At 35.7% G+C, this 22,227-nt stretch overlaps 1 protein-coding gene across 7 annotated transcripts in view; it reads right to left on the bottom strand.

Moving 5' to 3' along the window:
* PTPRK (protein tyrosine phosphatase receptor type K) overlaps positions 1-22,227 on the bottom strand; it is a 484,221-nt gene that overhangs the window by 177,016 nt on the left and 284,978 nt on the right. For all 7 annotated transcript variants that reach the window (XM_081094205.1, XM_081094206.1, XM_081094207.1 and 4 more), the window contains exon 7: positions 4,113-4,406. In XM_081094205.1, coding sequence (XP_080950331.1) covers positions 4,113-4,406 — 294 coding nt within the window. The remainder of the gene's footprint in view (positions 1-4,112; positions 4,407-22,227) is intronic.

Genomic DNA, 22,227 nt, shown 5'->3' with positions numbered 1-22,227 from the left:
CATATGCTAATTATAAAGCAGTATTAATCAATACTTAACTATGAAAATCTACATCAATGTGTTAAAATACAAAATTTCCTCATTGACACACATACATAAAACCATTTAATTAACTTGCTGTACAATTATGTATAGACAGATTTCTGCCAAGAAAATAAATATACTATTGTCAGAAATAAAATTTCATTGGCTTAAATACATTAAAATGGAAAACAACATAGTAAATTATAATTAATGTACTTTTTGATTGGTATTTTATAGTAAAATATTTTCCCTCTGTGCTACACCAAAATAAAATAAGAATGTTGCAGAGGCAGAAAATAATCATCATATATTTGTTATCTCAAGAAATTCATGTGAAATTGGTATCAGACACAAACACAGCAAAGATTTTATACTTATTACTAGAGGCCCGATGCACAAAATTCGTGCAAGAGTAGGCCTTCACAGCCGCAGCTGCCTCAGCCCTCGCAGCCCTGGCTTCATTGGGAAGCAGTCCAGATGGTCATTCCGCTGTTCGGCTATTCAATCGATTTGCATATTACACTTTTATTATTATAGACTAGAGGCTCAGTGCACACAAAATTGTGCACGGTTAGGTTCCCTAGGCCTAGCCTGGCCTCTGTCACATGGCCTCTGCTGCCCTGCAATGCTATGTGAAGCTCCGGGCCCCTCGACTGCTCTGTGAGGCTCCCAGCCCCTCGACTGCTCTGTGAGGCTCCCCCACCCCTCAACTGCTTTGCGAAGCTTTCTACCTTCCTGTGAAGCTCACCACTGGACACTCCGCAATGCTCCGCGCCCCGCGACTGCTTCGCTAAACTCGCTGCCGCCTGAGTGACTGCTCTGCTAAGCTCACGGCCACCCGGCGAAGCAGCCCACCACCACTGCTCAACAGTCCCCAGTCCCGCCCCGCCGCTAGGCCCCTCTCATGGTGAGCAGTTCGGGGGCAGGGGGGTGGGGACCAAGAGGTGCTCCATGCACTTCATGGTGACCGGTCGCCCGTTCGGTCGTGATGACACCTAGATCTTTATATATATATTAGGATTAGGCTTCCTGGTGGTCTAACATGTAGGGCGTATCAAAATAGTCAACATTTATTCAGTCACCTGATATTAATGGTAAAACACTGCAACTACACTCTGGCATTCTCCCTGCCTTGATTAAAATGAAGTGAGTTACAGAACTAGTATTCAGAGCTTGCACAAGTTAGTACAATTAGATGGAAACTGATCCAAAGGCTATAGTTGGGTTTTCAGAGGAATCATTTCCCCAAATTAGAAAGAATTTCATCTTTTTGCTTTTCAAAAGGATGTTTTAATTTTGAAGTAATGCATGTTCATTAGAAAACGACAACAACAACCACACAGCTTCACTAATAATGACTATAAGAGCAATAATAATGGCTATGTTTTACGTAACCCTCCCTACATGCCAGCCCTTGTGATAAGGGCTTGCATGCATGAAAACACAACCATTTCAGGAAGAATTTTTAAGCTTTTGAAATCCATACTAAATATCAGATAATAGCATAGTTAGTATAAGTTGTGTTCTATTTTCTTGTTATAGGACACCAGGCTGAGGCCAGGGTAAGTCCTGGTAAGTCTGAGGAATCTTATATTTGGAGGAAAGGATATGGATCTTGAAGAAGGGAAGTAGATGGACATTGTAATGTTAATCAACACTGACTCTGTATTTAGATATTTAATGTTTATCAGTTATATTCAACTTCTGCTTTTCAAAAATTGTTTGAGTTAATACAATATATGCTTTCATAAGCTTTCCCTCCATTTCTAACAATTGAGCAAGATTAGTAGACAATCCTTTTAAAATAGTAACCCCAAGTTCTTTCAAATCTATAATGTATGTAAATATCTAGTCAATAAGCACTTTTTACTATAAAAATCTGTATCAAACACAACTTATGAGGACATTAATAAATTAACAGACATGAGACTAAGACTTACCACATGTGATAGTTTTAAAACAAATAAACTCTCTACAGCTGAAATGAAAACTAAGAGTGAGGCTGATACCACTGTATACTACAGAGCCCACAAATTAAATATTCCTCAAATAAAGAATTAGAAAAAAACAACAATATAGTTCCAAATGTCAAGACATTTTTACATTTAAAAAAAGTTATGTGGGCATGTTATTTTCACTCTATTCCCTCCTACACAGGTAAGATTAATCTTAAAAATACCTCAAAACACTTTTCTAGTCAATATTTTTATTGCATTTCAATATGCATTTTAATTTCAGTTCAATATGGATTCTGAACATAAGCATTCAATGAGGATTAGTCAGTGCTCATTAACATGCTGGCATCCACTTACTACAGAAGACCTAGCTTTAAAACAAAATCCCATTGACTGGCAATCTCCATTGGCCCTCACATCAATAACCAATATCCAATCATTCCCAAGTTAAACAAAAATTACATTATTATCAGCAATACACTGTGTGATACTGTTAATTTTTAATTGTCTATTTTGATGAAAATAAAATAAAAATAAGAAGGCAAATGTGATATTTAAAAGTTTGAGCACAGGACATCAAGAGGCAGACTCTTGGCACAGCAGAATTACCACTATGGCTCTACTTCGTAAACAGCTATAAAAATTAAATGTAGAAACAGGTAATTTTTATTTGAAAGTGTGTAGGTTCCTTTGTAAAATGAACCCCATTGTTCATTGTTTCCTGTTGGCATGGAATATTAACTTCGAAAGACAGAATGAGCTACTTCTCAACTTCAAAACTGTCTCCTCTTTAAATTATTCCTGACTAGTTGAGCTTGTGGCGTGAACAAGTCTCTCCCTTAGAAAGTTCATCTACTACAATGAGAATAATATGTCACATTTCCTAGAACGAAAGGACACAGCGGTACAGATATTCTGTAAAGCAAATTGTGTGATTTAGTTGGACCATGGAAATGTACACTGCCTTCTGAGTTAAGCTGCTTTTCAATCACAGGAATAATTAGAAAATTAGTAGAATCTTTATCTAAATCTCAGACTAATGATTGAGACTAATGACTGAGCAGTTAAACTTCCTATTTGTGAAAACCTTTCAATATAAACATAATATATGTTAATATATAAAATTAAGCCAGATTTAAAAAATACTTAAGGATGGCAGTATAAAAAGTGATTTCATGGGTTTTATTTTGACTTGATATCAGTATTCTTGGTGGATAGCCCCAAAATATTGTAAATGCTAAACAGATGTTCAAGAAACACAAGACACTGTATAGACATTTGAGTTTTCATAGATCCTCACAGTCTTCTTTTTCAATTTTCAGAATCAAGAGCATTAAATTTTCAAGACACATAGATTCACGCACTAACTCTGCAGGTGTTTCAACATAATGCTTGATAGAATAAAAAATGTCTTTCATCTAAACTATGTTCAATAACAAAATAAAGAGTGCAATGAAAAATATAATCTAATAACTTAGAGGATTAAATTTTTCAGTGGCTTTTAATAAATAGCTAATTTCTTCCACTATAACAGCATGGTAGAATGAGGAACTATGATTTATGTTATATATTGCTTTTTATTCTTTCTTTGTGTTTTCTCCATATGTTATTATTTTCACCACTGTTTCAGGCATAGGGAGTGTATTCTGTAGCTGTTCACTTAATCCTCAACAAGTGAATTTTCTGAATACAAGGGCTGGTCACTGAAACTTGGTTCAGAGGAACACTTCTTATATTATCAGATATTCCTCTGCAATGGTTGAAGAAGACAATATCCACACCATAGAAGGGTATTTAGCATATGCTTGAAATGCCAAGGCTTGCTCTCAATACTTTCACCTGTGTCTATCAGAGATTTGGGGGTGAATATAAGCAAATTGAGCAAAATTACCATACAAGAAAAGAGTATGGATACAAAATAATACTGAATAATGTAGAGAAAGACTCCCACTGCTCCAAAATCAGTCAAATTATGACGGAACCAAAGCTACAATTTACCAAATTCACTGAAACTCTTCGAATAGTGTGATCATATCATGTACCAAATAATTAGAACTTTCAATATTGTATGTATATTATATGTTTTATGCAAGGTGTAGCCACTAGGCAGAGTGGCCTGCTACTCAGTGTTACCTGCACATTTGGTTCTGGTGATCAGCGGAGGTCCTGGGAGCCCCGTTCCACCTTCACCAGGTCTGGTAAGTAGAACGCGGATCTCGTATTCAGTGTCTGGATCCAAATGCCATAACTTATAGGTTGGAGCATTGACTGCGTGGGTTTCTGTCCAGGAACCTGATGTCATCCTGTACTCCACTTCTTTCAGGATAATGGGACCATCGCCAATGATGGAGTTGGCATTTAGCTGGATCAGCAAATATGTAGGCCCAACACCAAGCAACTGGGGAGGAGCAATGGGTCTTGGTGGTTCTAGGAGAGAGGAATGTGTAATGTAATTAGTAAAAATCCAAAAGACTATAATACATACAAAATATATGAATGGCCCTCAAAGCCTAAAGGCTTAATAATTTATTCATAATAATGTATATGTTTATAAATACATACATTAAAAAAACTAGGGCATGAGTGGTCCCACATCTGTACTTCTAAAGAGCAAATACTTTCACAGATGGAATATGATGCATTACAAGTTTCCTCTTATTAAAATCATGCCTCTCCAGGCAATAAACTTACAAAAGGATAGTAAACAAGTGAAATAAAGAAAAAAAGTATTTAGAAATGGCTAGCTCTGATTAGCTAACGCAGTGATCTTTGACCTTCTTGAGGCCCTAAGACCATTACAAATCTTCAAATTAATGAATACTCCTCTTACTCATTATTTCATTCATGAAACATGGCTGTGTGGTGTGTGTTTTCTTGCTCTGGTTTTTACATCTGATGAAATAAGGAGGAAGGCACAGCAATGCAGAAATCAGAAGCTAATCCATGTACTGACTCCTTTCCACATCCCCACCTTAGAGTCTAATGAACTAAAATTTACACTGAGGCAAAATCACAAATCATTACAGATCACTGGCCTTTGGAAGTAGCATGGATTAAGGCAATGCATCAAATATTAAACTCAAATGTTAAAGGTACACCACAATTTAATTTTTGATAGCTTAGATATTTTGCTTGAAACATCAGGAAACATTATTTCAATGTCTGAACTTATAGAAATGGTGAACAATGAATTAGAACACTTTTTCCTTATTTAAAAACAATGTAGCTGAAATCTGATACTGGACTTTATGAGGGCCTTCACAAAGCTACCTCTGTCCATGCTATGTCATGAAGACATTCTAACTACTACTTTTGGAACAACACTTCCAAAAGCCAAAAGGCTTTAAAGAAAAGTGTTAATCTAAATAAAGTTGCAACTGCCTTAAAATTGCATTAAAGATTTCCTTTTAAGATTGAAAGCCAATCTAGAAAACCTCTAGAACTCTTTTGACTCAAGACAAGACAAGCAGCTAAAGAGAAAAATTGGAAACATATCTGAACAGATATTTCTCCAAAGAAGATGGACATGACAAACACAAGAAAAGGTGCTCAACATCATTAGGCTCAAGGATGGGTAAAAGAAAAAAGTCCGACAATAACAAGTGTTGGCGAAGACATGGAAGAGACTAGTGAGACTGAAGTGGTGCAGCTGCTGTAGAAAGCAAAGAGCTCCTTTAAGTGAAACCTAGGGTTACCTCACGTCGCACTAATTGCACTCTTCAGTGTCTATCCAGGAAAAAAGGAATGTTGTATCCACAATAACATCAATGAATATAGTATTTTTTTGCAATAAAAAACAACAAAAATGTCCAATATTTAGAAGTGTTGGATAAACAAAAAGTAGCACATCCACACAATGGAATGTGGCTCAGTCATAAAAAGAAATGAGATTCTGACACGACCTGCAAATCTTTATAGAAAGTAGGTAGTGGCTGCCAGGAGCTGGGTAATGAGGGAATGGAGAATGACTGCTAATGTGTACAGGGTTTCTTTTTAGGGTGATGAGCATGTTCTAAAATGTACTGTGGTGATGGTTACACAACTCTAAAAATACTAGAAACCACCAAATACCTAAATATACTAGAAATCACTGGAAACGGATGGATTTTGTGGTCTGAAATTTCTCTCCATAAAGCTGCTAACAATATTGTTAAAAAAGAAAAAGCAAATCATATAAGAGAAGATACATATAGAGGAAAGTTAAGGACAGCCAGTGTTTTTCAAACTGGATTTTCTATTTTAATGAAAATGCATGTTTGGAATCAGATACAATGCAAAACAGCCTATAAGCAGGTTTATTTTCTGATACAGATTGAGATGAAGTAAGCATTTTCAGTTGTAGCCCTTAAACCTTAATTGTATAAAAGCATAGTTTCCACCTTACGTACACCTAAGTTACAAACATCCTTAGCATACGGGGTAAAACTAGCCGGCTACATCTCTACACTGGCGAGTCTTTTTCAAGATTTTTCCTCCAAAAGCCACTGTTCTCAAAACTGCCTGGTACTGGCACAAGAACAGGCATATAGATCAATGGAATAGAATAGAGAGCCCAGAAATCGGCCCAAACCACTATGCTCAATTAATATTTGACAAAGGAGGCAAGAACATACAATGGAGTCAAGACAGTCTCTTAAATAAATGGTGTTAGGAAAATGGGACAGATACATGCAAAAATATGAAACTAGATCACCAACTCACACCATACACAAAAATAAACTCAAAATGGATAAAGGACTTAAATGTAAGACAGGAAACCATAAAAATACTAGGGGAATCCAAAGGCAACAAAATCTCAGACATATGCTGAAGCAATTTCTTCACCGATACACCTCCTAGGGCATTGGAAACTAAAGAGAAAATAAACAAGTGGGACTACATCAAAATAAAAAGCTTCTGCACAGCAAAAGACACCATCAACAAAACAAGAAGAAAGCCCACTGCATGGGAGAACATATTTGCCAATGTTATCACCGATAAGGGTTTAATCTCCAACATTTATAGGGAACTTATACAACTCAACAAAAGGAAGATAAACAATCCAATCAAAAAATGGGCAAAGGACCTAAATAGACACTTTTTAAAAGAGGACATTCAGAAAGCCAAGAGACATATGAAAACATGCTCAAAGTCACTAATCATCTGAAAGATGCAAATCAAAACAACAATGAGGTACCATCTCACACCTGTCAGAATGGCTATCATCAACAAATCAACAAACGACAAGTGCTGGAGAGGATGTGGAGAAAAAGGAACACTCATGCACTGCTGGTGGGAATGCAGACTGGTGCAGCCACTATGGAAGACAGTATGGAGTTTCCTCAAAAAACTAAAAATGGAACTCCCATTTGAACCTGAGATCCCACTTCTAGGAATATATCCCAAGAAACCAGAAAGACCAATCAGAAAGGATATATGCACCCCCATGTTCATAGCAACACAATTTACCATAGCTAAGATCTGGAAACAGCCTAAGTGCCCATCAACAGATGAATGGATTAGAAAACTGTGGTATATCTATACAATGGAATACTATGCTGCTGTAAAAAAGAAAAAACTCTTACCATTTGCAACAGCATGGATGGAACTGGAGAGCATTATGCTAAGTGAAATAAGCCAGCCAATGAAAGAAAAATACCACATGATCTCACTCATTTATGGATAATAAAGACCATTATAAACTGATGAACAAAAATAGATACAGAGGCTGAGCAGCATCTAACAGATTGCCCAACTACAGCAGGAAAGCCAGGGAGGGTTGGGGGGCAGGAGAGGGGGGTAAGAGATCAACCAAAGGACTTGTATGCATGCATATAAGCATAACCAATGGACACAAGACACTGGGGGATAGGGGAGGCCAGGGAAGGTCAAGGGGGAAAATAAAAAGGAGACATATGTACTAGTCTTTGTAATATTTTAAGCAATAAAACAAAATTAAAAAACAAAAAAAAACAAAAAATTAAAAATAAAATGCTATCAAGATTTTCCCTCCAAAATTTATGATAAATATTTATTCAGTAACTACTAATTGCTAGGCTGTTTTCCACATTGAGCATTCACATAATAAGGCCAGGGAGACACAGTCACAATAAAGCAACAAATTCATTATTTTATTATTTTTTCAAGTTAATTATTAAAAATTGAGAGTTAATGTAGAAAACAAATAGATGCTGTCATTAAGAATAACAAATTAGAGTGAGGGTGTATTTAGTAACAGCAATTTTTTAAAAAAAATCCAAAATCCATTGAAGAGTATTCATTTATTCCCATCATTAATTATGACCATTATGGCAATGCTTTTAAACTAGTTATTGGTAATACCATATGAATTTGTCCTTCACATTGCTCACATTTAAAGTGAAAGCAAAACTTTCATCAAATAACATAGGTGCTATATAAACTGTTTATGTTCAGAATTATTTTTATTAAAAAAGTAGTTCTTAATACCTGATTGATAAAATTTAAATATAAAATTTGTACGTTATTGTTTGAAATTTTTTTTAACAATATACTCAAACTTGGCCTGGCCAGTGTTGCTCAGTGGTTGAGTATTGACCTATGAACCAGGAGGTCATGGTTCAATTCCAGGTCAGGACACATTCCCAGGTTGAAGGCTCGATCCCCAGTGGGAGGCATGCAGGTGGCAGCCAATCAATGAGTCTCTCTCATCATTGATGTTTCTATCTCTGTCTCCCTCTACCTTCCTCTCTGAAATCAATTTTAAAAATATTCAAAATTATGCAGAGGATGTACGATTTCCAATTTCACAACTGACTTCATTTGAGAAGTTACAAAAGAAAAAGATTAAATAAAACAAAAAATGCTTCAAATTTTTAATTTTTTATCACCTGAAGTAGCATAGAACTAGACATTTCATATAATGAAATTTTACCAGTTTAGCATCATTCAATATTTTAATATACAAAAGTTTTGGTAGACAGAAGAAAAAATTGACATACTTTCTAAAGTTTACACTAAAATTAAACTGAAGAGAGACATGTACATAATAGAAAAATGCAAAGGTAGTTCCAGACTATTTAAATGTTCTACATATTGTAAGCAGTCTGCATCTTACAAGAAAACTGAGTTTCCTCATATGTGCAATGCTTGTGTTCATTCCACATTGCTTAGATACCAACTAACTTAAATAGGAAATAATGCTAAATTCATAGCTTACTGGGGCCCTACCCCCGAGCAGCAATGCCTCACATGACAGCTGAACAACAACATGAAGAGGTCTGGTATTTAGCATGATGAAATGATTTGTCCAATTAATTATAAGTAACAAAACTAGGTTCATCTATAAGTTTATGGGTATTCTGACTTGACCTAATGACTATATATATTGAATGAGAAATCTCACCCATCAAAACTCAGTACAGCCACCGTTATGGAAAATGGAAAAACAAAAGACCAGCAGAAGAGGGCAGGGAGAGGAAAAACGGGGAAAAGCTACGATAAAACATTACAAAGAAGAGAAAAACTGAAGAGTAATATTTCTTCTAGCATGTCTATCTTTAAGAAAATGACATGTAACAGAACACAAAGCTTAAAGTCAGGAGATCGAGTTTCAAAAAATGCATGTACACATAGCTGGGTAAACCTGAATATGTTATTTAACTTCTTGGCATTACAATTTCTTCCTTGGAAAACTATGCATTGTTTTAACAATTTTAAAAGACTCCCTATTTCTAAATACATCAAGAAACCCTATATTAAATGCAAATTTATTTTATTTGTTTTTGCCAGAGTGCATAAATATTAAAACCAAAAATTAATATTCAACATGAGTGTTTTTTGTATATGAAGAAATGAGTTTTACGTAATGAGGTTCTTGGCCTGAAGTAGGGCAACAATTCACTCTGGTCAGTTTTACATCTCATTTGTTATGGTCAAGCCAACACAAGTCCAGTAATCACAGCAGTAACGTCGTATTTGGAAACATGGCAATATTCAGAGAGACTTAGAAGTATATACCTTGATTAACAGCATAATTATAAGAAGTGAAAGCTAGCATTAATGAGATTAATATATCACTACATATTAAATTTTTTATGTTGAAGGTAAAAAGTAGCTCATATTAGCATATGTATTTCGGTTTGGGGCCCTTGAGAACAAGAAGGCTTATTTATAAAATATCTATTCATTTCAATAAATTATGTATGAATTTTAAACAGTTAGCAAATGAACATGTAATTGTTCTGCAGCAATATTAATATTCTTCATAACTAATACACTACCAAACCCAGAGGTATGGTGCGAATAAATCCCAAATGTACACTAGGTATCAACTGAAGTATGCAATACCCCAAATACAAGATAAACCATGCCGATGTTACATAATAACTTCCAATTAATGACTTCTATTCATTATTCTAGAGCTAAACAGTATCAAATCGCAATTATACATTCAAATTAGTTATTTGTTTTTATTTCGCATGGTTTTAAAAAGTGTATTGAAGTCACAAATCATTACGAAAGTATATTCTTACCCAATTATTACCATTACAAATGCTATTTTACACGTATGTGTCACATATCAAAATGCAGTTCATAACTAAAATGCAAAAAAGAAACAGAAGCCACTAAGCCAGAGAAAAGTTAACAAAGTAAATATCAAGAACAATGACACTTCTACAATCATCTAAACAAATAAATAAACTAGATACCTCTCAATCCGATCTCCTTCCAAATTGTTTCTTCTACTTGTCAAAGAGGACTTAACAAAAACTATCTCCAGATTAACTCTCCCGCTATAGAAGCAGGCAATAATATTGTTTTTGTCTCTTATGACTGCTTTAACATTCGCAAATCTGGTTCCTTATAAACAACAGAAATTTATTCCCTCAAGATTCTGGGCTCCAGAAGTTCAAAATCAGTAACACTGGGTCGAAATCAACATGGCAGCAGGCCATGCTTTCTCCAAAGACTCTAGGGTTTGAGAATTAACTCCTGGCTACCAATGTCTGCAGGTTTCTGCTGTTCCTTAGTTTGTTGCCACATCACTTGAATCTCTCATTGCTCACACTGCCTTCTCCTCTTCCCAAATTTCCCTCTACCTTCACTTATAATGACACTCGTGATTGCATTTGCACATATAGACGATCCAAGATACTCTCCCCTCTCAAGACCATTTTCCCAGATGAAGTGATAGTCATGGGTTCCAGGGATGAGGACCTGGTATCTTTGGGGCCATTTTTCAGCCTATCGTAGATGGGGACTAGGATGTCATCCGCCCCCTGAAAAACCTCTCAGATACACCTTCTCTTCAGTTAGTAGTAAGCTTGTGAGTGGAAAAAGACATACACAAAGAAACAAAAAACCTCACCTAGGAAGGTTTCCCAAGGCAATAGAAATCATAAAAGAGCTATAACAACTTATGATTCTACACTGTCTTTGGGAGCGGGGAGGTGAAAATAGAGATGATGAAAATTATTAATCACAGTGGCTACAGGAGTCAATGCTCTCTTACCATAGCTAAATCCTACCAAAAACAAAACCAACAAACAAAACAGTATTAGAATATTTGTCTTAGAGATAGATATTTTCTTATTTGCTATCATCTGTGTACTTAAATGAATGGGTCACCTCAAAAGCAGTGTTCCTCTATTTCCTTATCATTCCCGTCATTAAAATTTTCATCCAGTTCCAGGTAAAAAAGAAAATTTATTAGTTCATGTTCATGTTGTTTAATTTTCTTGTCATGTTTTAAATGTTCAGGTAAAGGGGACTTGCCATTAGGGATTGAGAGAAGGCAGGATGGCATCCGTGTACCAAACAATTCAAGCGTTTACATATCCGCTTCCCTATGATATTTGTAAATGATTTTAAATTATGCCTCAAAAAGAGAATGATACAAGTTAAAGGTCCTCAAGTCTTTCAAGAAATTGGGAATAATAACACTGAGGAATAGGAAGATGGTCTTTCCTCCCATAAGAAATGGAAAGCAGGTTATAGAAATTAGAAGCACTTTCTGTAGGAATTTTATATCATATATAAAAGAACATAATTTGTTACATTTTTCCTTATGCTAAAACAAAGTACACATTTTATTTTTAAGCCTATTTTTATTGATTTCAGAGAGGAAGGAGAGGGAAGGAGAGCTAGAAACATCGAAGAGAGACTCATTGATCGGCTGCCTCCTCCACACCCCACACTGGGGATGGAGCCCGCCACCTGGGCACGTGCCCTCACTGGGGACTGAACTGTGACCTTCTGGTTCATAAGTCGATGCTCAACTACTGAGCCATGCTGGCCGGGCTAAAGTGCATATTTTAAAACTTTTAAATTTATTTAACAAGGCTTCTCCTGCACCCACATCTTATGAACTTTGTAACACAGATATATTTTTGAGAATAGTAATAGTTCTTTCATGATTTTCACTCAGTTATTTTTCTGATACTTCAGATTTCCAGTCCTATCAAATTCCCCAAGCAGTCAAGTACCACTCCATTCAATCCTCTGGCTACCATCTCATAATTTTTCCTCATATCAATAATGTGCTCAGTAAATTTCATAAATTATCTTTCAGATAAATTAGTATTTTAATTGTTTAAACACTTGTACATTAATAGATATGTTAAGTCAAAGACTATTTTTTTTTAATTTAACATAGTAAAATCCCTTTTTATATCCAACAATACAATTGATAGATAGTCTTTTAAATCATGTCATTCTGGTGGCTCATTAGCTTGAGCTGGTCAAATAAAGTTAATGCTAAGACATTAAGATATTGTCAAACCTGAGGCTCCTATGCCAGCACCTAGACCAGTGATGGCGAACCTATGACACGTGTGTCAGAGGTGACACGCGAACTCATTTTTTTTGGTTGATTTTTCTTTGTTAAATGGCATTTAAATATATAAAATAAATGTAAATATAAATCTTTGTTTTACTATGGTTGCAAATATCAAAAAATTTCTATATGTGACACGGCACCAGAGTTAAGTTAGGGTTTTTCAAAATGCTAACACGCCGAATTCAAAAGGTTCGCCGTCACTGACCTAGACCAAGTATCAATTAAAAAAAAAAGCTATTGTTACCTATTATCACATCCATAAAAATTAGATGGCTGTCAGAATACAGTTATGGTAGACTGTGGAATGAATGTATAATGTATTCCACTGCTCACACTCACAATTATGTCACACACATGCAAAACCTCTGAGAAATATGAAATGAGCATGTATGATTTCACAGCTGTAAATGGGTAGGAAAATTTTAAGTAAAAATAATTGCAATTGAATAACAAACCCCTCATGTAATATGTATTACATATGTTCGTTTATACTCTGTATGTTTATCACTGTAAATTATATCCTGCTAAACAACAGATTCTTCACTCCCAGGCATTCTCCACTAGGGACAGTTGATCTGATGATCCAAGAGTGCTTCTGGCTCTGAGGGGGCTGGGGACAGCGTAACTAAAGACCATGGAACGCACAGGTTTTCTCACACAATGAGACATTCTCCATTCTAAACCACTAACAGGTTCCTCTGGAGAAACAGCACAATATTGAAAAATTGTCCCTCAGTTATCTAATATTCTGGTTACCTAACATTAAATCACTTACATTTCCATTTCTCAAAAGAGCATTGGGACAGAATTTTGAGGAGGAGAATGATCATTTATTCACACAAGCTGACCATGACCAATGAGGCATAAACGGCATTTACGTATACAGCTTGCTCATAGGCAAGTGAATTGATAATGTTTGGGGAAAGAAATCTATTAATATATGTCAAGAAATAACAGTGTGTCCACAAACCGAACTAATCCCACCTCTATGAATATATTGTATGAAGATGATTTAGATATTTGTTTAGAAAAGCAAAAAGTTAATGAATGGAAATATTCAAAAATAGGAAAGTGGTGACACAAATTATAATATATCTACTCAATAGAATTTTACACTAACTTCAAGATCTCAACTTGTTAAGATTAGTCATATAACAAAAGTCATGGGATATTTAAGATTATTAGAGCTTTAATTTAAAAAAAAAATAAAAAGTGCATGCCTAGGAAAAAAAAAACAAAAAACAAAAAACCAACCACCACCATCACCAGAAGAAAATATACCAAAAAGTTAATAGCAGTGAATGAAGAACTGGGAGACAATAAGTGGTTTTGCTTTTTTCTTTATATCTGTTTTCCAATGAATTTTATAAAGGGCTCATAATAATCATTACATTCTTAGTAGTTGTCACAGTGCCTGACAAAAGTTCAATAATATTGTATTAGAATGAATGGCTCAACAACACCTAAAAATAAAAATAAAAATATGTACCCATGATACTGCAAGAAAAATTATCTACATAAAACCTGTCTGTGCCATACAAAAAAAAAAAAAAAAAAGCAGACTACAACTTCAGTGTGACAACCAACATCTAGAGATGGCAACAGTATTTATTTACTAATTAATTTTCAAATGCTGAAAACTAGGTCCTCAAAATGTAAGATTTACCAACTCTTGCTTTGAACTATGTAGCTAGCGAATTGCTCTGACATTGATACACAGCACCTACAAAACATTACTATTTCATTAAAGGAATTAGTTGACTGTAACCAAAGAACACTTTCTAGGCAATTGCTTAGTAACCAAGTGGCATCAAGTGATTTATCTAGCTAGTAAAAAACGGAATAGCTACAAATATATAAAAATTTCTTTTTGTCTTTTAGTTAAATCAGGTCAATTAATTTTACAAGAAGGAGTTTTTCATGTGCTAAAAAAGGCACATATGTATACATATATAAAATTTTGAATATGCAATATACATCAAGAAGTTATCAAAATATATAATGCATGTATACCAGGATATATACAATAACTTGAGACTCTTGAACAATAACTTAATTCAAGGTAGGAGAAAATTTTGAGGATAAATGTGCCACTCAATTAAATAGTTATTTCGTCTTTCTATCTTTGTGTGATATGTACTGATTTTAACTGCAAGATCTGTGGAATTTTAGTATTTAATCTCAATGACATGGCTCTTTCCTGCTGCCTAAAGTGCTGAAATTTAAAGAAAAACACCACTCCAGCCACAAAACTACAAATTTGCATACTAAATTGTATATCTTAGGTATTACCATGTGTTTTATTCATCTTGATTTGAAAACACTGCTGCAATGACTTTATTACCTGCTTGAAATTAAAAGGCACGCCAACAGCACACTGTTTTTAGATCTGTCAGCAAGAACTAAAAACAAGTTTAGGTTCATGTTAGGGTATATGAAAATATACATTAAGAATGTTTTTAAAGGTTGTTAAAAAGTGAAGTTTACTTGTTTTTTTTTACCCATGTAATCTACTCCAAAAACTACAGTCTGCCTCATTAATATCTAGGATCAGAATTATGAATTGTTGCAATAATTCAACAACTTTACAAAGGCCTGTGTTAGTGCCATGATCCATATGGCAGAAAACCACATATGTTATGATGAAAATTATAGATCCCTTTGATTGAGTCATCAGTTAATACAGAAGATTGTTCAGATGGCCATTTGATCCCTCATTTCAGCTTGGTCAGAGCTCAAAATGTTCCTGCATTTCCAGGAAAGAACATGCAGTTTATTCCAAGAACAGCAATCAGGTATGTAGTAAAACCAGAAAAGCCTTCAATTCCTTGTTTGGCTCCCTCAAGTTGCGTCCTATATACAGGTCATTACATCACCAGCTCATCAGATACCTTTAAAAGGTAGAAGAATAAAAAATACGTAAATGGTAGGAGAAAGGAGGGGAATGGTGTTTGGCAAAGGCAATATATGTCCCAGCAACATGTCAAGTATACCAGGGTTACACAGGCTGTTACTCCATTCTAGGTTATAGGTCAAAGGATGTGAAGTAACATCACTGATTTATATTTTATATTTAATACATATTAAGACACAATGGCTGACTCCAGTAAAACAAGAGACAGCAATCAAAAGAAATGAATCCACTATAAAATCTCTGAGATTACGAGATTATTCTCTCTCTCTCTCTCTCTCTCTCTCTCTCTCTCTCTCTCTCTCACACACACACACACACACATATATATATAGTCCCAAAAATTACATACATTTAAATAATTATTAATTCCAATGGGTTAAATCTGAAAAGAAAAAAAAACATCAATTGAGCTATCAGCTTTTAGTAATGTATACATTTTTTGGAACACCCTGTGAGTGTGTGTGTGTGTGTGTGTGTGTACATATATATACACACATATATGAACACAGACACATGCATATATATGTACATGTATAATATAATTCATAAAAGTATTATATTAAAATTCCCTGAGTCTTCAACATTTAAAATAGAACATTAAAAATCTCATGAGCCTAAATGTCAAATTTTAAGGAATTTTAAATTATGCAATTAGAAAAATTTCCCAACGTTTAATTGTAAACAAATATAATCGAACTTTGCCAACTTGATCCCTGGGTTTTGCTGACTCATTGTAATATAACATAATAAGTACATGCCCCCTATGTATATGCACTTTGTGGTTATGCCCACTCATTTTGAAATGATGTGTGAAGTTTGTATGTATATGTAGCCAGCAACAGATGGCCATTTTCAATGCAATGACTTAGTCAGCAATGGAATCAGGAGATGCTACGTGCTTCCTCCCTGGTTACCAGGCTCAAAAAAATCCAAGACTATATTTACCCAGAGTTAATCAGGAGAACTACTATTTACCTGTTACTTCTTACCTGACTTTAGAAAGTACAGAGTAGCCATTTTTTGGCCAGGCATATTCCTTTATGTACACAAGTGCTATACTTAATATTTTTATGAAAAAAAATTGTGATGACATAGAAAAACACACACAATTGAACAAGATTTCAATCATATGCGGTAGGTGATGTCAGAATTGAGTTGAATTATAGGACACCTAGTTGGTATCCCAAGAAATGCTTGTTGGTATGGGAAACATCCTTCCTCCCACACACATGGGAATTGGTAGCAGACACTGTTTATCATCTAAAACATAAAATATTGGAAGGCAGTCCTAGTTGTGACCCATCTAAATATTAGGGTGTTAAGACCACAGCAATGCAATTCCACAGCTAAGGGATTGGGCTCTTCTTTCATAGCTACTGCTGAATGACAAGAAATCTCCCCAATCTACTCTGATAAGTGCCATGCCTATGATAAATAAGGGCATGGAATGCTACAGCCAGGCTGTTTATACATTCTTTGAACTTTAAATTTTCCATTCTCCTGCAACTTTAGCCAGATTAACTGAAAATTTGCTAAGGAAAGGAAACATAAGTAAAATATGCAAACATTGTCATGGGCACTGAAGAATCATATATATAATTGATTTTTTACAGAAAGAAAGGGAGAGGATAGAGAGTTCGAAACATTGATGAGGGAGAAACATCAATCAGCTGCCTCCTGCACACCCTCCACTGGGGATGTGCCCGCAACCAAGGTACATGCCCTTAACTGGAATCGAACCTGGGACCATTCAGTCCGCAGGCCGACGCTCTATCCACTAAGCAAACTGGTTAGGGCAAGAATCTTGTAAACAGTACCTCCATCAGTGGACTTAGATGAATAAGAATTGGGTAATAAAGCCTATTGCTTTAGATATTATAAAGAGGAGATGAAAACATATCATGTTTCTTGGCCATGAATTTTTGTAAAATGACAAATGTAAAAGTTGATAGCTGAAAGATCTCCCCATTTCTTGTTCCAAAGCCATACACATATTTTTCAAAGATATTTATCTATATCTATGTTCAATTGTTAAATTAAGAGTCTGACATTTGGCAAAGGTTAAGAAAGTTAGTTTGGAAATTAATTATAGATGTATATAACTCCTACAAAGCATCATGATATGTGTGAAGTGTAAAGTCACTGATTTGTGCCTGAATATTTTTCATCTTGCTGCCTAAGTTATTTTATTTTAATACTAGAGGCCCGGTGCATGAAATTTGTACATGGGTTGGGTCCCTAGGCCTGGCCAGTGATCAGGGCTGATCGGGGCCTTCCAGCTGTCAGCCAGGGCCTTCATTACACGCCGCCCCACCTGGTGGTCAGCGCATGTCATAGTGAGCGATCAAACTCCTGGTCTCCTGGTAGAACTCCTGAGATGACACTTTGCATATTAGCCTATTATTTATATAGATAAATCAAGCCAGGTTGAATACTTTACTAATTACAAATTTATATTTTCCTATTTGTAAAATAAAATGTCAATCAGGTGATGAAAAAGAGGTATCAATGGTGAAGCCTGTGCCTCCTATAGTCCATGGTGCCATTTGGGTGTTATTCATGTTTTAGGCAAAAGGGCAGGGTTGGAGGCAGGGGGACTAGATAAATTTTGTGACTGTCACGGTATTACAGGTAACACACAGAAAATGCAAAAGACAAAATAACATAGTCACTGCAGTGGTTTGAAAACATGGCCAGAAATTCTCTGAGAGCCTTTTCATTAAGAGGCTGAGTCCATGTTCTGTCCTCTTCAATCTGGGCAACCTCAGACCTGCGTTGCCTGAATGTGCAGAGCACAGAAGAAGTATTGGAAAGAGACTTTGAGGCTAGCTCACAAAACACCATGTGGCTTCCTCTCTGTTCACTGGAACCTACAACACCTGCTTTGGACCCCACAGCCACCATGTGAAAAATTCAATTAGCTGGTGGAGTTAGCTCAGCCCAGGTGCCAGACATGTGCATGAAGAAGTTCCCAGCCCTAGCCGGTCTGGCTCAGTGGATAGAGCATTGGCCTGCAGTCTGAATGGTCCTGGGTTCAATTCCAGTCAGGGATACATGTCCAGGTTGTGAGCTCGATCCCCAGTAGGGGGCATGCAGGAGGCAGCTGATCAATGATTCTCTCTCATCATTGATGTTTTTCTCTCTCTCTCCCCATCTCCCTTCTTCTCTGAAATAAAAAAAACAAAACATATCTTAAAAAAAGGAGGAGGAGGAGGGGGTGGGGGAGGAGAAGTCCCCAAATGCCTCTCACCTCTAGGAGTTTGAGTCACCTTCAGCTGTTCCATTTGAGGATTTCCGGCTGAGTACTGAAACATCATGGGACAGAAAAAAACATCTTGCTGTTCCTTTTGGAATTTCTAGCCCATAGAAGATGTGCATGAGAAAATGATTACTGATTTATCCCATACGTTTTGGGTATTTCATTTTGTACCAATATGTCTTATATGACAGATGCAAACTTCTTAACATAAAATACACTATTCTTGCATTATATGTCCCTTGCGTACCTGCCAAGTCTCATGCCTTAGCACCCTGCAATTCCAATCCCACCCAGGTTTATGCATAAAAACTTGCATGTTCTATGGGAAAATCTTCTTATATTTATCTACTCTTATCCTTTATATGCTGCCTGGAGTGCCTGTTAACATTTATACACTTTGCAAAATCATTCATCCTCAAATCTCAGCTCACTTATTACAGCCTCCGATAAGCTTTCCTCAACACATCCTCTGTAGCCTGAAATAAATACACCTTTCTTTGTTAAGAAATTTATCTATATTCATATCCTCTCTCTCTCTCTCTCTCTCTCTCTCTCTCTCTCTCTCTCTCTCTCTCTCTCTCCCCCCCCCCCGAAATACAAAACATTTATATATTCTTTCTCTTTGAGTTTGTGTCTTCAGTGCTTAACATATTAAGCAATCAACCAATGATTGCTGAATGAATGCATTTATAAACAAACAAAAGAAGAAACATAAGAAGGCAATTTAAAATGGAAGGCAGGACAAGACCTAGTGTTGCTGAGGGTATGGAACTTTCATGCTGCAAGTTGGATTATAATTGATACAACCAAATTGTAAAACTCTATTGCAGGACCTACTAAAGGTGAACATAAGCATGCCTGGCAATTTCACTTCTAGGTATATGCTTCACCAAATTAGTACATCTCTTCCATAAACTCATGGACTAGAATATTCACATGCCACTATCATTATATATTCCTTTCAATTCAGTGAAAAGAAATGCCTGTCATCAGTAAAACAGACAAACTGTGGCATAGCCACAAGATAAAATATTTTACAAAAATGGTGTCAAATGAGTGACAGCTATTTGAGACAATATGAAGTTCAGAAACTTGATGGAGAGAGGAGCCAAGTGAAAAAGTATAAACTACAGAACTTCATTTACCTAAGTTATTCAGTCCTGTTAGAAGCCAAGGACAGTGATTACCCTGGAAGAGGGGGTCAGTGACCAGAAGGAGTGAGGAGGGATTCTGGGATGCTGAAATTATTCCATTTTTTGATGTGGATTAAGTTTGCGAAAATTCATCAAGCTATACATTTACACAGCTATATATCTGATGTATAATTTTTGACACTATACTTAGATAAGAAATTTCAAATAGGTAAAGAGACAAATGACTGTGTATATAATTGGAGACAAACTCCCGCCCAGAAACACTCCTACACACAACTCAAGGAACATTAATACAATTAGAATCTTATCCTTATTGAGGTTTTTTAAAAATGATTTTAGAGAGAGAGGAAGGGAAGGGGAGAGACAGAAAAATTGATGAGAGATATCAATTGTTTGGTTGCCTCCCACATGCCCCTACTTGGGATCGTGCCTGCAACCTGGGCATATGCCTTGACCAGGAATCAAGCTGGTGAACTATTGGTTCATAGGTTGATGCTCAACCACTGAGCAATACCAGTCAGGCCTAACTGAGATTTAATATTGAAAGTCAGCATTTATAACAAAAATCGATTTCATCAAAATTTCTCTTGAAAATTCCTAAACCACTCACGAAATCTTGTTTATATGTTTTTCCTTATATACGTTATTGTACCAATTCTTATGACTTGTAAGATGACTTGTAAGATATGAGACTCAATTAGAAAAAAAACAAAACAGATGAAAGTCTATTTGCAAAAGTTTGAGCATTAAAGTATTTCTTCTTTTAAGATGGGTCAAGTTCCTCATGGAAGGAGCAATTGAATTCCACGGTCACCTTTGTATATTGCATATATTGTGAAATGACTACATCATAAAAAGCCATCAAGTAAAATTTTTTTTCTGCTTTTCAATTATAAGCCCATGAGAATTATGTATTTGAATTCATCTATATATAATACTTTACACAGTTCAAACATTTCCCAGTGCATCTATTATAATTTCCTTTTATTTAACATTATTCTGGAACTATGCCAATTTTTGGTCATTAGTGTCTGAAATTATTTGAACTTTGCATTGCCACTATTACTTCACAGAGAAACTCTGGGAACCCATCTCATAGCCTCTCTCCAGATTTTTACTCAGGTAGCAAACACAGGCTACTCTGCAAGTGAGTCATTTGAAAAAAAGCAATTTGGCTCATGACTTAACTTTCACTGTGAAGAGTTCCTCAGAGTACATCCCTACCTTAACTATAAAAATAGAGCATGTGGAAGAGAAACTTCCTCCAGAGCATACATTAAAAGTTTTCTACCCTATTTCACCAAGCTAAAAATAATAATATGATAAAGGTAGGAAAGTTAGAGGAAGGAAGGAAGGACGGAAGGAAGGACGGACGGAAGGAAGGAAGGGCCAGAGAGCCTAGAATTTTCACCAGATTTGATCAAAGATGACTAGACCATTCTGACCCAGGATGTCAGAAGTTTTTCATACTCATATAAAATTAAGGATAAGTACAGATGGATTTTTATTGATTATAAAAGACTATGATTTCAGAAAGAAGTTAGGCTATTGAATTCTGAATGATTCTGTTTTTCCACAATCAGGGAAGCTTTGAAATCCAAAAAAACCTTATGACATTATTAGAGGCATAAAATATTCCCACAGTTTTCATAAAGCAATGAAGGCAATTCATAATTCTTAGTACAAAATCCAAGAAGAGTATACAAAAAACAGGGGAAGAAGAATGCACATGGAATAGCAGAATAGTTTCTTGGCTTTTGATAAACCACAGATCAGATGTGCTACTTTCTGCCTAGATTCTATCAAAGGATCATTGGAATCTCAGCTTAGTGAGCATGTATGTGTGCTTTTATGTACCCAGGTGAATGCACATGTTTATGTTTGTATGTCAGAATCTGGTAAAGGAACATGTGTGGCAATGGTAGTTTTTAAATGGACCTGGAGAGTATTATGCTAAATGAAATAAACCAGTAAAACACAAATATCATATGATTTCACTCATATGTGGAATGTAATGAACAAAATAAACTAATAAAGTGGAGACAGACTCATGGATGCAGAGAACAGATGACAGCTTTCAGAGAGGAGAGGGTTGGGGGCTGGGTAAAAAGAGTGAGAAGGGT

The sequence above is a fragment of the Myotis nattereri genome (assembly GCF_964212035.1).
Source record: "Myotis nattereri genome assembly, chromosome: 6".
Classification (NCBI taxonomy): domain Eukaryota; kingdom Metazoa; phylum Chordata; class Mammalia; order Chiroptera; family Vespertilionidae; genus Myotis; species Myotis nattereri.
Note: the sequence above shows the minus strand (reverse complement) of the source record. Positions and strands in the feature narration are given on the sequence as shown.